The sequence below is a fragment of the Orbicella franksi genome, chromosome 14 (genome assembly GCF_964199315.1).
Source record: "Orbicella franksi chromosome 14, jaOrbFran1.1, whole genome shotgun sequence".
Taxonomy (NCBI): domain Eukaryota; kingdom Metazoa; phylum Cnidaria; class Anthozoa; order Scleractinia; family Merulinidae; genus Orbicella; species Orbicella franksi.
In genome coordinates this window covers 7,431,131-7,447,780 of record NC_138158.1, presented here as the reverse complement: position 1 = coordinate 7,447,780, position 16,650 = coordinate 7,431,131, and the positions used below count along the sequence as shown (strand labels likewise).

Here is a 16,650-nt window from a genome sequence, read left to right as displayed (position 1 = left end):
AGTCCGCAAGTTCTCTACCTTGACCACGAGAATGAAGATGGCGGTTTTGCGTTGCTGTGTGTCACCCTTCTGATTCGGAAACCTACGATGCAGTGGTCGAGCTTGGTGATAGGGAATTTCCTCGTCTTTTACAAAATTTTTCTATGTTTTGGTTAGTTAAAATGATTTTACTGGTGATTTAATGGATTGAAGTGAAATTAGTGATGTCACTCAAGTTATATAAACCGTGAACTTACATTTTTCAGGAGCTTCGAATGTAAGCAGCAGCATCGATGACCTGTTAGTTTCTAAAGAAGAACTCGAAATCCTAACTAAAAAACCCACAGGAAAATGGCCCTTCTGTGTATTCTACAGAGATCCAAGTAAGTCTTTAAGTGAGTAATGACATGTCACTTTCATCTAACAAAACCATCATTTTGTCAATCTCTCAACCAGTCAATCAATCAATCAGTCAGTCAGTCAGTCAGTCAGTCAGTCAGTCAATTAATCCTTTGGTCAGTTTATCAGTCACTCAATCCATCCATCATTCAGTCAGTCAGTCCTTTCATCCGTCCCTCTGTCTGTCCATCTGTTCGTCTGTCCACCCATCAGTCAGTCAGTCAGTCAGCCAGTCAGCCAGTCAGTCAGTCAGTCAGTCAGTCAGTCAGTCAGTCAGTCAGTCAGTCAGTCAGTCAATTAATCCTTTGGTCAGTTTATCAGTCACTCAATCCATCCATCATTCAGTCAGTCAGTCCTTTCATCCATCCCTCTGTCTGTCCATCTGTTCGTCTGTCCACCCATCAGTCAGTCAGTCAGTCAGCCAGTCAGCCAGCCAGTCAGTCAGTCAGTCAGTCAGTCAGCCAGCCAGCCAGCCAGTCAGTCAGTCAGTCAGTCAGTCAGTCAGTCAGTCAGCCAGTCAGTCAATGCCAATAGATCCATTCCAGGGATCCAGATCAGTAGATCCCGTACTAAGAGAAAATAGGAACAAGTGATACTATGGAGAATTTGAATCTTGACCATGGCACTTAGAAGGGTGAAATCTCCAAGTATGCTATTATGCTGCCTTAACACTGTATAGAGTCTATATAATTACTGAAGTTGAACAGCAAGTGTAACAAAGCTCACTTAATTTAATTTTTTTTAATGTTTTTAGCAACTGCTTTGTCAAGGCTTGAGCAGAGTTTTGCTGAGTTTCTTAGAAGTCTATCAGAGAATAGCGCATTTAAAGAATGGAACATTGTAGCATTTAACCTTGACAAGGTAAGCCTTTCAAATGCTTTGTCCCAGTGTTATTTATAAACGTTTAAATGAGGGGGCTTTGCTCTATAAGCTGACTTAGAAGTACTGTATCTCACATCAGTTATTTTAGGCTGTATTGCCATGGCCTATACCTAAGATACAGTGTAAGCCAGCATGACACAGGCAAACTTAATGCTGGGGGTAGTCCTGCAATAGACCAGCACCCCATCCAGGAGAAGTACAAATACTCCAGTAGTCACTTCATACTACAGAAACCAGGATAAGTCACGGCCTGATGGGCCACTTGGCTCATATGCAGACTTCGCATTAAACTTAAGATATTCTGCAAGTTAAGGTAAGGTAATGTAAGGCAAAGTCTACATTGGGCCAAGTAATACATGCTACCAGAGTTTTCTGGTTTCTATTAGTGTTAAATGACTAAGAATATATCTACTCTCCCCTAGATAGATGCTAGTCCTTGACAGGGCTACCCCCGATACCCATTTGTACACCTGGGTGGAGAAAGGTATTGTGGAAGTAAAGTTTCTTGCCCAAGAACAAATCGCGATGACCCCAGCCAGGACTTGAACCCAAACTACTTGATCTAGCATCCAGCATGCTAATCATTAGGCTGCCTGAAGTGTCAATTCTGTTTCTTTATTGTGTATGCTGACATTTTTCTGCATAGGGAATGTTATCATGGGAGGGCCATCCAGGGGCTGTTCCTCTTCTGCAGTGTCACATTGGAACAGCTGAGTCACCATTGAGCTACCCATCACCCAACAAGGCTCACAGAACAACCAGCTCATTACATCAGTGGTTTAAAAATGTGGTATGTTTATTATGCAAGAACTGTTAGTGATAACACATAAACATAATTGACAACTACAGGATTTCTTGGTCAATGACGTGAAATGTTAATCCTGGAGGTGTTACGTGGAGCAGAGCTGTCATCAAGTTTTTGAGTCAGCTGTTACCTTGATCATTGCATCCATAACAAATGTGTTGCTTTGTAGATGAATTTTATCCACAACAGGTGAATTAACCCAGTGCATCGAGGGCCCATCACGATTAGTCCTGAAGCCATAACAGATGTTATTGGTTACAGCTTCAACCATGACAGCCCTTGTGGAGGGGCAAAGGGGGAAGAGAATCTGAAAGTTAAGGGGGATGAATTTTATGAGAGTTGAGAAAAGAGAAGCCAGGAAGTGGGATTTCCAAGGTAGTGCAAAGAAGTGGCCACCGTTTTGTTAACAAGCACTCACTGCTATGCTACTCACTATCCACATGAGCAGAATAGAATAGTCAGTAGCATAGGCCAATCAGGGAGTGGCATTCATGATAGAACACTAGTAGATTTATACCATGTCTAAATAAATCCTTTTTATAGGTGTCTTTTAAATTCTGGATGAAAATACAAATTACCAGATCTCTCAGGCAACTTTCTGTTTTGAAGGCAATTTTGAGTTAATTATTGTAAAGTCAAAATGGACCAAAGAAGTCACAACCCCGAAATTAATATGTACATGTTGATGCTACTGCAACCCTTTTTGTGTCTGAGATCTGAGAAATTTATTTTTTGAGGGCTTATTTTGAGGGAAAGGGGTTTGTTGTTAGAAATAATTTAACTGTTTATTTATTTACTAGTTGTTTTATATAGTATAAATTTATAATAACGTTGTTATGGACAGAACAAGATGTTTACCAAAAGACTACCTCTGGTCAATATCAATCATTTGGCTGGCGTGGTTGTTAGTCATGGAGGATATACGGTGGTGGGAATTCCTGGTCATTTACATCACCAAACAGTGGAAAATACACTCAGGAAGGTTAGAACTACACGTACATCAAAATAAGAGAAAAACAAATTAAAAATTGTTCGAGACTACACATTCACGTTTTTTGCAATAAGCCTAGACATCATTTAAGTTACCGGTACAGACATTGATTGCCCTTTTTCGATTGTTACCAAGCAACAACCAATCATATCGTCTAATGTAACAGTATGAAACCAAGTATTTCTTTCCATATGTTTAGAGTACGCATACCTCTTATGCACCTGTTGTAAAACTGAATACCAGAGAACTAAACTCATAATTATAAACCCAAATGATTCTCGTGATTAGGCAAGTTAGTCTAGTGAAACCCTACTAGTAAACTAGGCTAAGTTCTTTTGCCCATTGCTTTTAAAAAGTTTCAATTTATATTTGGTTGTTGTTTACTCTTTATGCAGTTGGCTAAAAGTTGGAAAGACAGAATAAAAGTTTTTGTTGTGATTCCATTCACTGATGAGGAGATGTAAGTTGTTTTGTTAAACTAAAAAGAATCGTGTACTATAAAACATGTGTACATGTACTGTGTATTATGTTAAGCTTCCTAGAGAAACAAGAGAGTTGCTCATTAATTTTCCAGTGACAGAATGTACTAGGAAAGTCAAAAAGACTCTTATTATCTTTGCAGAAAGCAATGGTTTGTAACATTTAAACTCAAGTGGCCTCTGTGGGTCGAATATGACTACATGTTTTTTCTTTTTTCTTTTTTTATATTGGAGACCAGACTATTATTTGAATCTACTATAATTAAATACTTGTATTACATGTGTATTTTATTAAATCCCATTAACAGGTTTATGATGCAGATGTACAATGTCAGTCAGCTACCTGCAGTTCTAGTTTTTAGTTCACAAGGTAGATTATAGCATCACTAATAATATTATTCAATCAGATCTATCCCTGTATGTTGTTGTTACAATGTTTTCAAAACTAGGCACAAATAAATATTATACAGTGACTTAATCACTGGTTCCAAGGGAAACAGGTAGTTTTGGTTTTCTGAGAATCTCGATGTTTCCTGAGACAAAAACAACTTTAGAGAAAAATCAAGATTCAAGGGGAAAGGAAACAAGCTGTTTCTCAAGGGACCAGTGATGTGTTTTGTTATACATAGCTCAAATTTACAGGAGGAGTGAAAGTAAACTCTGGTTAGTGTGAGAGTGGGCAACAATTACTTAACTGTTGCCTGCCAGGAGATATTTAGATTTATAATGTAACCATTGCCACAGGATCATAATTAATCAAATGAAACAACGTGTGTTACATTCAGCTCAACTCCAGCAGGTACATAGTATATTAATATGTTTTGTCCCGCATGACTTTATCCAGCACAAAAAGTCATACCACTGGACGTTCATCCCTGTTGCATGCTCTTAAGGGTTAATAATTTCATTCCAATATTAAAACTTACACTGTTATCATGTACGCAATGAATGACTACAACAGTTATCAAAGTCTTTGAGGAACCTATTCAGTTACTGTTCATTCGTTCATTTATTTGCTTTTCCCCCATGGAAGGGATTTCCCCCCACCCCCTCCACTCCTCTGGAAATTCCAGTGAAGCTTCAGTACACTTCTTTAAATTTTTGGTCTTCCAGAATTCCCCACCCCACAGGAAATTCCAGTCCCTTCTGTAGGGGGAGTATGGATATTTTCTGGAACTGCACATTCCAACTACCTTTATTGTTGTTGTTGTTGTTTTTTTTTTTACAAATAATTTGCTTCTCCCAGAGTGGAAGGAAACAGAAAAACCTTTGCTTGTGCTGCAAAGTGTTGGTGAGGTAGAGGAGAGAAGACTCGAGACCATGTTGGTAACTCTTCACAGCCAAGCTTCTCAGCTGAATCTGGTCAGTGTACAAAACCTGTATACTGTAGGCTTTTCACAATGAGCAATGAAAATGTATTCACATAATTATTTATAAAAATTTTGAAATTTAATTACAAATCAAGTGAAATGATTTTTAACAATAATTGGATACTTCTTGGTTCTAGCCTATTATCATGATTTGCCAGCATCGAGAAGATCAGTTATTTGCTGAAGAGGAATGCTGAGGCAAGACAAACTGACGGCTGCTTGCAGGCACTTTCAAAGAGCAAATTATTGTGATTTGTTAGCTAATTAGTATGTGGCAAACAGATCAGTCATTTGCTAAAGCAGAATGCTTTGACAAATAATTGATCTGCGCGACAAAATGCCAGCCACCTCTGCATTTTCGAAGTGTCTATGAAGAGGATCTAGATAACACTAAAAGCCTGGATTAGACTATTCGCTCTTGATTTCTATGAGTGATAGTTAACTTGCCTATCATGCAATAGAAATCTTGAGCTCATAATCTAATTGTTAAATTGAGCATCATTATTCCTTTCAGTTCCAAATGCAGTTATCAAAATTGTCCAAACACAACTCTTCTCTTTCCTATGGAAAAACAAAAAAGATGAAATAAAGAGAGCAGTTATATATCAGCCTCTGGCAGAAGGGGGATCATTATTGTTAAGATTAATAACCTATCTGAGAAACACTTATAATAAGTTACTGAACAACATTGTTGTACATGTATGACTTTTTTTTCTTGGGTTAAACATTTCACCAGGGCAATTTCATGGAAGAAGTTTTAGAAACAAAACATCCTACACCACCAATGGCTGTGTGTTTCTACTCTCCAAGAAGCCCACGCACACTAAACTACTTGAATGCCTTTCACCGTTCATATGACACATTTACAAGAATGCAAGTCTCTCTGCGATTTGGAATGCTCAACATTGTTGATCATCCAGAAGGTATGTTATTTAATGTCATGACCCGTTTTAAACGGAGAGTAAACGGACACTAAACAGAAAGTAAACGCTTTGCTGTTTAAAACAGTATTAGCGTTAGTGTACGTTTTCACTTTCCCAGTCATAATGATGACATGGAGTCATCGGAACGTCGTTCACTTTTCATATCGCTAATTTTCATTGTTAATTAATTAAGGTAAAGATCTCTGAAAATAAGAAATTCATGAAACAAAAGGAAATTTTCATCAAAATCTAGTCAGAATTGCTTCAGTCTTAATCTTTTCTCTTCACGATCAACCTCTTTGACCAGAGAAAAGAGTTCAACATATGATGCATAACAATACATCAACAATATCCTCCATGCACCAAAGCTACACATGTAAACCCCCAAAACCTCTAATTAGGAAACACAGGGACGATTTGCCTTGATAAAATGCAGTGGTGTTAACTTTTGGGGTTTTAAGGTTATTTCATGTATATAAAAAACAGCATGAAAGACAAATTAAATAACACTATTCACACAACACTAAATTAACCTTATCTGAAATTGCGATTGGTAAGGCTGACTGTAGAATGTCACAAGTTTTTCAACCATTTCTTTTTAACAAAATAATGTAATGCACATAACCATGTGCCATCGCATACTATGTTCGCACCCAGTTGTCAGTTCCATGTCAGCAAAATATTAAGTTATGTCATTACCGATAAGTTAATATATACTGGTATTTATCACAAATTACATTAATTATTGCTTTTGTTATATAATTATATTCAGTGGTGTCAAGATATGTACATGCATCAGATGTGTATGCTGTTCCATTTACTGTGGTTTTCTGGCAGGAAAGAGAATTGACTACACAGAGTAAGTACGTGTAGAAGTAAATTGGTGACTGTAAAATTCTATAACCACACATCATTAATGGCACTACACAAGTTGTGATAAAATTTGATGGCTGTAGATAGTTAATGCATGAATTTACTAGTATCCTCACTGGTAAATTCCTGACACAACCAAGTATAACAATCTCATGACTCGCAATTGGACCTGGATAATGTTGGGGGTACATTTAGGTTAGTGGCAGATTGTTTGAACAAAGGTAGGTAGGTAAAGTCCACATATGAGCCAAATGGCTCATCAGGCCCGCACTTATCCCAGTTTCTGTAGCATTAAGCAACTAGGAATATTCTACTTCCCCCTGGATGGGATGCTACACTGTAGTCCATCACAGAGTTACCCCCAGCATTAAATTCGCTAGTACCCATTTATACACCCGGTTGGAGAGAGGTACTGCGAGAGTAAAGGGTCTTGCCCAAGAACACAACACAATGGGCTCAATCTGAGGTTGAGTGCACTAACCATAAACCTAATGTGCCTCCAGTGGGGGGAGGGGGGTAGCAATACTCTACATACACCTCGCTTCATGCTATAGATCCCAGGGAAAGGTGTGGCTGCATAAGAGATTTTGGCTTGAGAGCAGACTTTACATTCAGATTCAGTTTCATATTTAATTTTGTTCCTGCAAAAACTACTTAATGCTTATTGGCCTATTTTGATAACTTATTGAACAAACAGGGTTTACAATCAAACAACAAGTATTCGACAGGGACGTTCCCACACCTCTGCTTCTGTTTGAGTTTCTGCAAATGCTGCCTCTCAACCTGTACACAGCTCTACCAGAAAATGATGATGATGATGAGCCATACAATCCTTGGAAAGAAAGTGATGATACCAAGGTGTGTCTTTAGAAACAACTAGAAGCTAGTAATTAATTCAGAACCATATTTTTCATTGGTTTTGTGAAGATCATCATAATTATAATTAATTGTAATAATTACTACTAACAATTATTTCTCTGATCACCGAAACTGTAATGGGCTTGATTACCAGCTGCTGTTCGGGAAAGGAGCCCGTGCTCCTCCCACAAAAGCTGGACTCAAGAGAGCGTTGGAAATCAAGCCTAATCGAGAGACAGAGGACAAGTCAGTGGGATCTGTCTTCAGGACTACAGTTGCACCTCGCTATTTTAAACTCTGTCATCTCAAACTCCCTGCTATCTCAAACTACGGACATTTCCCTTGAATGTACTTTTTCAGTCATTTACTATCGGCTATCTTGAACATCCGGCACCTTAAACTATTTCTTGTTTCCCTAAAGATTTTGAGATAGCAGGCTTCAACTCTATGTGGTCATATCTGGACTTATCCAAGATAGGGCTGATCCCTTTTAGTCAATCCTCAAAAATGTCATAAAAAATTTTCTTCATGGATAGAACAGAAATTGAAATTATTCTCTTACAATCACAAATTGCAAAGTCTTTTTAACAGTGATTTTGATATTATGTGGTTCCTAGAATGTGTGCAACCTTTTGCTACAAGATGCGTGCGCCATAGGAGATAACAGTACATTAATAGACAAGACAGGTTTTCAGCAGAATGACGTCATGTTTGGGCCACCTTTACCTCCTCCTTCATGGCCGACTAAGGTGAGCATTGATATAGCAAATTCTCTTTTGGAAAAATTATTGCTTAATGTTTGCCTCGTAGTATAATAATACAGCTCAGTAATTTGGAAATTATTTGAGCGTGAGGCCACAAAAGACCAATTTTGAGATATTATTAATTCTAACTTGGCCCCAAGGCTTAGGAGAATAAAATGAGAGAAATCACATCGAGGTTGAGGGAGGAGTAATTGATTTCTTTTGTTTTTTTCCCCCAAACCTCAGACCAAATTTGAATTTTGATATATTGAAACTGGCCAATTCTAAACTGTGGGCAACAAGTTTATAACTTCAACTAGTTGAAGCCGAAAGCTTACCTTTGAAAAAAATTTCTTAACCAGAGAACCTTTTTACAAAGATGACTTTTAATCCTGGTCACTCTTCCATTTTTAAGGCTACTAACCTCAGAAATGTGTAGACAAGAACTCAAAAAATTCCATTAACATGTGCCAATTTTTTTGTCCAGAAGGCATTTTTTAAACCATGTAAACTCCCAAGCATTTTACCCACTTGCCCATTCTACCTTTTTTAGCACTGTACTTCGTATTCTGATGTTAAGTCTGAATGTCTTTATTAGGCTAAAGTTCAATCAAAGGTGAAAAAGAAGACTTTTCAATTTGAATATGTAAATGACCAGACCTGGGCTTCACTCATAGAGCAGTCAGTTGGTCCAGTGAAGTCATACTCTGCTCTACCAAGGAAACAATCATCTCGTTTGTTTTCTGTAGCTTTGGTAAGTCTGTAGCTCTGTTGAATTCGACTTGGTATTCTAGCCAAGTGAGTGAGTGAGCAAATTAACGTGTACGAAAAGGAATACCCGCGTGTCGCGTCTCCTCGTGCAAGGTGATTTTCGCGCGCGCACTCGCCCATTCGACTCACCGTCCACAGGCATACATACTTACAGTCGTAGTCTACTCGTTTTGAACCTTTCGCTTGCGGCTTCAAACCTCAAAGTCAACTAGTGTGGTTCTACAATATACTGTTACGGTTTATAGTTGATGAAGAGGGAAATATTAAACCATGTGGGATTGGGTTGAAAACTCTTGGTGGTGTAGGGTGGCGGACAAAAATATTGAGGGGAGAGATTTTAGACCCTGTTTTACCGTTGTAGCGGGAGTGAGGGACTGTCTCAAGTCCTCTGGCTAAAAACCAGTCAACAACCTTCATATTTAGATGATATTGTTTAGTTAAGTTTACATGTAGACTGACTTTAGTCTGCCTTAGCTTAGTAAGAATATCAGAGTAGCGACAGGCCCTTTACAGTCAAGGTTGCCACGTCTAAGTGGGAAAAGGGAAAAGAAATGGCTCCTCGGCAATTTTGACTAAGGACGCTTGATAATTAATGATGTAGTCTAGGAGAACATGCAGCTTAGAAAACGTGGCTTTTGAGGCAAAACGTGGCACAGTAGAGGAAAAGTCACTAGTTTTGCAGATGTAATAGAGAAACAGTAACATTACATCATAATTCTCTAGGAATGCTGTGGCAGGCTTTTGATGTTGGAAGACTCACGTGTCGCACTGGGGTAAACACTGGTTCCTTTTTCTTTTTCTGTAGGTTGTTTTTCTTCTAGATGGCTGTGGTTACTGTGCCAAGATTTTGCCAACAATTGAGAAGGTATCTCTGGATGCCAAGTATTTAGGTGAGTACTGTAAAATTGTTACACAGTAGTTTGTCATGTTGTGATTACGCAGGGTTGCATGGCATTGTTGTTTTAAATTTAATAGTTAAATTTGTGAATTCCATTTTGATATATTCAAATAGGTAAATCTTGCTTAGCATTGGTGTCCTCAAGTAGAATTTTGGAGCTAGATGGAGCTAAATGCCTTGACACTTACGTTAAGTTGTCATTCATTCTTCGGAAACGCTTTTACGACGTCTACTGCTCAAGTATCAACGAATGAAGACTGGTGCTCAATAGAGTTGTCGTGCAATATTGTTGTGAAGTTAAGAATGTTTGCGTTGTACAAAATTCTACCTTTAAACGAAAGAGAACTTCAAAATGATGGGTTACTAAGATAGAAAAATACCAAAGATATAATAATAAAACAGTAAAGACCAGGGATGGTTGAGATAAGGGCAAGATTGTGATAGATTTCGAATGATAAACTCATTGTCTTAATCATTGTCGTTTTGTTTGCTTCATAGGTGCTTCGGTGTTCGTGCACAACTGTTCATCAGATCCGCTCACCTGTGAGAGATACAGCATTACAGGCTATCCTACACTCACTGCATTCCGCAGTCTCAGCTGGTCTACTGTTGAGAGTTGTTCAAGTTCTCACTCTACTTACCTCAGACTTGACTACCACGGAGTTGTCTTTGTAAGACTTCATAATTTAGCAGCTAGTTTAGCCCTATAAGCATCAAAGTAAAAACGTACCACCGGCCAAAACCGCGCGAAAATGTGTGACAGGTTCCAAGCGCAGGAAAACAAGCAACGTGTTCCAAGCGCGCGAAAACGTGCAACAGGTTCCAAGCACGTGAAAATGTACAACGGGTTCCAAGCGCGGGAAAACATGCAACAGGTTCCAATCGCAGGAAAACTTGCAACAGGTTCCAAGCACGGGAAAAGGTGCAACAGGTTCCAAGCGCGGGAAAGGTGCAACAGGTTCCAAGCGCGCGAAAACGTGTAACAGGTTCCAAACGCAGGAAAAAGTGCAACAGGTTCCAAGCGCGGGAAAAGGTGCAACAGGTGACAAGCGCACGAAAACGTGCAACAGGTTCCAAGAGTAGGAAAACGTGCAACAAGTTCCAAGCGCGGGAAAACAAGCAACGAGTTCCAAGCTCGCGTAAACGTGCAAAAAGGTTCCAAGCGCGCGGAAACGTGCAACAGGTTCCAAGCGCACGAAAATGAGCAAGCTCCAGCGCGGGAAAACAGGCAACGTCTTCCAAGCATGCGTAAACGTGCAACAGGTTCCAAGCGCGCGGAAACTTGCAACGGGTTCCAAGCGAGGGAAAATGTGCAGCAGGCTCCAAGCGCGCGAAAACATGCAACAGGCTCCAAGCGGGCGAATTCAACAGGTTCCAATCGCGTGAAAACGTGCTATCGTTAAACTCTAAGAAAAACGGATTATTTTTGTTTTTCTCCTGATTGGGTGAAGTAGTGGCTCGACTCAAATTGTAGCCACGACAAAGAATTCATAGGAGAGTGTTAGTTGTTGAATTGTCTCAAAGACAACGATTTCTGAACATCGCCAATGCCATTCCTTATAATGACATCTTTGTATCACATTTTTTCCAAACTTTGTTCTAATGAAATATTCAAATACATGTAATGTTGCCTTTTTTCTTTATTAACAGGCCAAAGATGTTTTGGAGTGGTTATCAAACATCAGTCAACCTGTCGTAGATAGAACGCACATGTTTGACTCAATTCCAGACATGGTATTTGTTGTAATGTTCTTCAATACCTTCATTAATCTATTCAGGCACTGAGGCTCATTTTAGACTCAAAATAAGTGCCATGACTGGCAAGGGTGTGGTGTTTAATAGTGGCGATTCTGTTAGTATTCGATGAGAAGTGTAGTGGGTGAATTAAATGCTGTGATGAAACAGCATTCCCATCAAGGGGGAAGTAGCACTACTCCTTATGGCATCCTAGGTTCAAACACGATTATTAAAGCTAGTTGACGATAATAATGAACTTTGATTTCAGTTTTGCAACTTTCCATTGAGCTTTTCTGTTAATATTTCAGGTCTTTCAGTTTTCACTACTTATGTCGAACTCCTCAAAATATTGGGAGTAAAAAACACTTGTTTTTTTGTTTTGATGTTTTTCTAGAAGAGGATTAAAATCTCTCATCTACTGCAAACTCGGTATAAGTGTTAATCACCTTTCGAACAACTGGCCTTGGCGGGGCGGGGGAGGGGGGCGGGGGTTGGGTAAAGAAACTAAGTTAGCCGCTGGCCTGTTGAAACTATAAGCAAACGTTCCACCCAAAATCGATAGAAATGCGTTTTATGTCGAGCTCCACGTGAATTAACATTTATGTGAAACTGTTGTCCCTCTGTACTTCAATATCTGAGTTCCTTCTCTCTTTTCAGGATGTGGATGTCAGGTTAATTGGTACTTTGTACACGCGGTCCTTAGCTCGCCGCTATCTGGCGACAACTCTCGTGAACAAGTGGTATCCATTTAACTGTTTTCAGCTGGTCTGCGAGCTTCTTTATGGTCGAGTACCATGCTATGTAACGTACACTCGAGATGTTGTCGATGACGGTAGCAAGGTGAACGCTAAAGATCAGGATCTTGTTTTGTCGAAGGTGAGTTCTTTGCAGAAGACACGCTGTTGTTAGAGACAGTTTCAACTCTCGCCCTTGCGGACAACCCACTATTAAGACAGAAGCTACATCCCCGTACGACAAAACGAATCGACTTATCAATCTTCATCGACGTCAAAAAAATTCATGCCAGTATACTTTTTGTAGTTCCACAATTAACACAAACTATTAGATAACTACTATTTGAAATGAAAGGATCCGAATATGTCGGGAGGGCGTTACTCTAGCTTATTCTTTTTTTTTCGAGATTCTCTTTGTTGCATCATTTCTAATCTGTTTTTTCCTCGTTTGTTTTTAGCTTGAGCTTCAAAGAAGTGATGGTGTGCGAGTCAAAGTGTTTCAGTTGGGTCAAAATGTGGAATCTTTAATCAACAACCAGAGGGACACGAGACTGCACATGTTTCACGACACTCACAGGTTTGTTCTGTCGAATTCGTTCAGTTGTCTTAACCATCTAAACGGATCTAGCGGTATTGGTGGTAGACTTGTCATAAGTCGACTTCTTGTTAGCACTTATCTTACTGCGAGAGGTCCGTGTAACGTCTCTGATTGGTCAAATGAGGAAAAAACAACCAATCGGAGACTACTTCATGGGTATGGAATATTTCAGCTCATGACTTCTTTGGTATTCTTCTAGATTCGATGGCTATCAGATTTTGAGGTTCGCCACAATTAAGTAAACTCATCAGCAATAAATGGGCTCGGAGAATGGTGCCTGAATGGAAAGTGGAGCCCAACAGCAAACTGAACCGGTTGTCCAGCAGCGAAAACACGCGGAATGACTTGACACCCGAAGTCGAGCTGTAAAATCACGGTTTCCCTGCACAAATTCCCCGGCCACCCCGTACACCACCCTGAAGGAGCTGCTGGTCAGCAAAATTGTTTCGTGTTTAACTTAACCTGAATTACATTTAGCCACTTTAAAAAAAGTTTTTCATCGGGAACTTACTCAAAATTCGTGAAGCATAATGTTATTTATACATCTATATCATTACACGTCAATTATATTTGAACTAAGCAGTCGGCATTGCAACTTGAATCACGTCAGAACTTGATGTTTCAGATACGACTTGCCAAAGAACTTCAAGTGTGAACACGACCACAAGATCTGCACTGACATTGCCGTGCGCTTTGTTCAAGACCACCGGCGTCTTCCAGTCCTTCACATGACGTCAGCGGCATTTCACACCAAGTTAGGGTCAGTACAAGAGAGCAAGAAAGCGAAAACACGAGTGAACGAGAGTTAAGCTACGATTGTTAAATGATAATGAGGTTTCTTCAATTCTCATTTACTTTCGTCGGCGCGTGGTCAAACTTGCTGAAAGCGGGTGAGAGTTGGCCTCTTCTACGCATGCTCGTCAAATGAGAGAACTCCCGTCGACTCTCGTGTAAATTTAAGCTGGTTGATATTCGATGACGGCGCAAGAGTGAGAGAGAGTGGAAGATCAAACGATAATAGCAGATTGATTTTTTTTTCTGTCTTACTGTTACGATGATTTTGGTGCATTTGTGGACAAAACGTTGCTAAAATTATAACTACCTGTGCTCATACACGAAATATGACAAGAACCAATATCAAGTTGAAAATGTTACGGAATTGGTTGCGAAATTAGAGCAGATTGAAACAGGGTTTTAGAAGTTTTCTCAAGGCAAAATGTTTAGAATCTGGGAAAAGAACCTGCCCAACTTTTACTATTTAAGATCAAAACCTATTGCTTATTACAAAACCTCTTAAATATAATATATCATTTGGCTTTTGACGTTTTAAAGGCATGTTCGTGACAGTGCCCCCTTAAATTGCATTCTCTGACTGATCGTAACAGTTTCTTTTGTTTCTTTTACAGTTCTGAGGAGAATGCAAACTTTGAACCCTTTGCACACAACTTGCCCATTTTATTTGCACTGGCACACAAAAACAACGTATCCAAAGACAGCTCTTTTTACAAGGTATGAAAAACAAAATGTCACGCCTGAGTTAAAGGAGTTGCGTGACAGATACGTCACGTTTCAATGACAGACCAACGAAAGGCAGTTCAACTGTATGCTGTTTTTCCTAGGAGCTTACAGAGTCAGCTTACGCTATGTATAGCGAGATGGTTTTTGTTACCCTGGATATTGATGAGTTTGCGCACTGGGCGAGCCGCTTTGTACCCAAAGACTATCATGCCAAGCATGCTTTTGGTAAGTAGCTTTGTTTGACTCATTAGCTTTAGAAGTCTCATAAAAAAAAAATCGATATAACGTGGGCAATTTTCAGTTAAAAATCGGCGTATACTAAGGGGACATGGTGCGGGGAAGTGAAGTTGGGACAAGCTCCTTCATGTGTACGCATAGGACGCGTGTTTCAGTGACAGTATGCAAGCTGGCGCACACGTAGCGGATATTGGTTCATTTCTATGGTATAGCGGGGACAGTTTGCAAAAACAGTCCGCGCGATGCGAAATTTAAAATTGAAGTCTGCCGTCATTTGTCCCTGCTTCATGACCCTCGAATTCAAACCAGCTGAATTTCATTCAACAGTTTGCGGGAACACAATTTTGTTCCCACTTGTCAGACTCGTAAGATATATTAGCAAGATACAAGCCAAATAATTGTATCCTATTTTATGATGAATATTTGGCTATGGATCCGATAAAAAGTGGCATGTGGACCGGGTTCGAAACGTATTGTTCACACTACGTTTTGGAGAGGTCTTTAGAACGTTTTAGTGTGACCTGGGTGAAATACTGATTTACACTAGGCCTACAACTGTATTTAGTTTGTTTTGCACTATAAACGGCTTCCAAAACCTGGCCCCAGTTGTTTAAAGGCTTGATAACGCTATCCAGTGGATAAGTGTTAACAAAACAAACCACGCTATCCACTGAATAGTGATTTATCCGGTGGATAGTGTTATCCACCTTTCGAACAACCTGGGCCAGAAGTCTTTTAGACTTCTGCCATAATAGACAAAAACGGATAATTCTACGAAATCATGGACACCAAATTATTGTGCCTGTAGATTTTTTCTTTTGGACCTTTTTGTTTTGCCCTTTTCCATTTAAAGTGTAGACCACGAGTAGTCCCTCTTTCACATAGTCCGTCGTGCGTGACGCGAAAGAAAACCGCGAGAAAAAAAAGGGCTGTGCGAAATCCTGGGGGCGAAAAGCGCCAGGATTTCTCCCACCCATTTTTTACTCGCGGTTTATTTACCGTGCTCGCTCGACGGACTAAGCGAATAAGGAACTACTCGTAGTCCATTTAAAATTTGGCTCGGTTCCCGAGTTCCTTTTCCTTGTAACCTGTAACAAAAGCTTGTCCCTTTATTTAGGAAGACAAGCCGAGAACGTTCCAGCGTTATACCACTACCCCCGGTTGTGCATTATTCAACACCAGGATCACCAACATGCCGCGTTCTATCCTCCTATTGAGGAAATGCAGAGGCTGGGGACTAGAGTCCAGGCACGTCTCGACCAGATCACTTCCCAACAGATTATTAAGTTTGTTCAGGATTATTTAAAAGACCCTGCGACGTTAATTGTGAAAACTGAATTTTTCTAAATGCCAGAATTTAATGTAAATATGAGAATATCAAAGCTAGCTTGTGACTTTGCCATCTTAAGGGATGTAGGCAATTCCCGGAGTAGAAGGTCTGTAGTTGCTAGTTGGGCAGTAGGCCACAACCGTATTCCCGGTATTAGATTGGAACTAGCTTGCAACTGAGGCTAATGCAGGGAGTCTTTTCAAATGCAAATGACATTAATCTCTTTTTAATGATATTCCCCCGCATGAGCCTCAATTGCAAGCTAGTTCCAGTCCAGTACCGAGAACACGAATATGGTCCATTAAGGGAAATGATTCTGTAGAGAAAATGCCCTTTCGATGGAGATAGCATAAAGTTAAAATGGTCTGGATCAAACATGATATAGTTAGAATTCTGCAGCAATTCAATACTTTGCTATATACAAGAAGGATATTTATTTTTATACCTATTTATTTAAGTTTTATTACTTTGTAATAGTTTGTACTTTTAACTTTTTACATAAATGAGCTGTGCTTATTACGCGAC

At 39.6% G+C, this 16,650-nt stretch overlaps 1 protein-coding gene across 1 annotated transcript; it reads left to right on the top strand.

Moving 5' to 3' along the window:
* The first annotated feature begins 31 nt into the window (after nucleotides 1–31).
* Nucleotides 32–16,644, top strand: LOC145468853 (uncharacterized). The gene is made up of 22 exons (XM_081452544.1): nucleotides 32–151; nucleotides 246–362; nucleotides 1,133–1,239; nucleotides 1,907–2,050; nucleotides 2,910–3,047; nucleotides 3,452–3,516; nucleotides 3,844–3,905; nucleotides 4,782–4,897; nucleotides 5,642–5,828; nucleotides 6,601–6,687; nucleotides 7,399–7,559; nucleotides 8,177–8,308; nucleotides 8,901–9,056; nucleotides 9,879–9,963; nucleotides 10,470–10,642; nucleotides 11,622–11,705; nucleotides 12,366–12,584; nucleotides 12,901–13,019; nucleotides 13,666–13,800; nucleotides 14,447–14,549; nucleotides 14,660–14,783; nucleotides 15,913–16,644. Exons 1-22 carry the CDS (start codon nucleotides 88–90, stop codon nucleotides 16,140–16,142), a joined length of 2,808 nt encoding a protein of 935 aa, XP_081308670.1. The 5' UTR covers nucleotides 32–87; the 3' UTR covers nucleotides 16,143–16,644.
* The last annotated feature ends 6 nt before the right edge of the window (nucleotides 16,645–16,650 follow it).

What these genes read in the sequence shown, in the direction of transcription:
- LOC145468853 (XM_081452544.1), top strand. Translation starts at nt 88, where the DNA reads ATGCAGTGGTCGAGCTTGGTGATAGGGAATTTCCTCGTCTTTTACAAA. An exon ending in AAGAAAGTGATGATACCAAG is followed by an intron (nt 7,560 to 8,176) that starts GTGTGTCTTTAG and finishes TGTGGTTCCTAG; the next exon opens with AATGTGTGCAACCTTTTGCT. An exon ending in TCTGGATGCCAAGTATTTAG is followed by an intron (nt 9,964 to 10,469) that starts GTGAGTACTGTA and finishes TTTGCTTCATAG; the next exon opens with GTGCTTCGGTGTTCGTGCAC.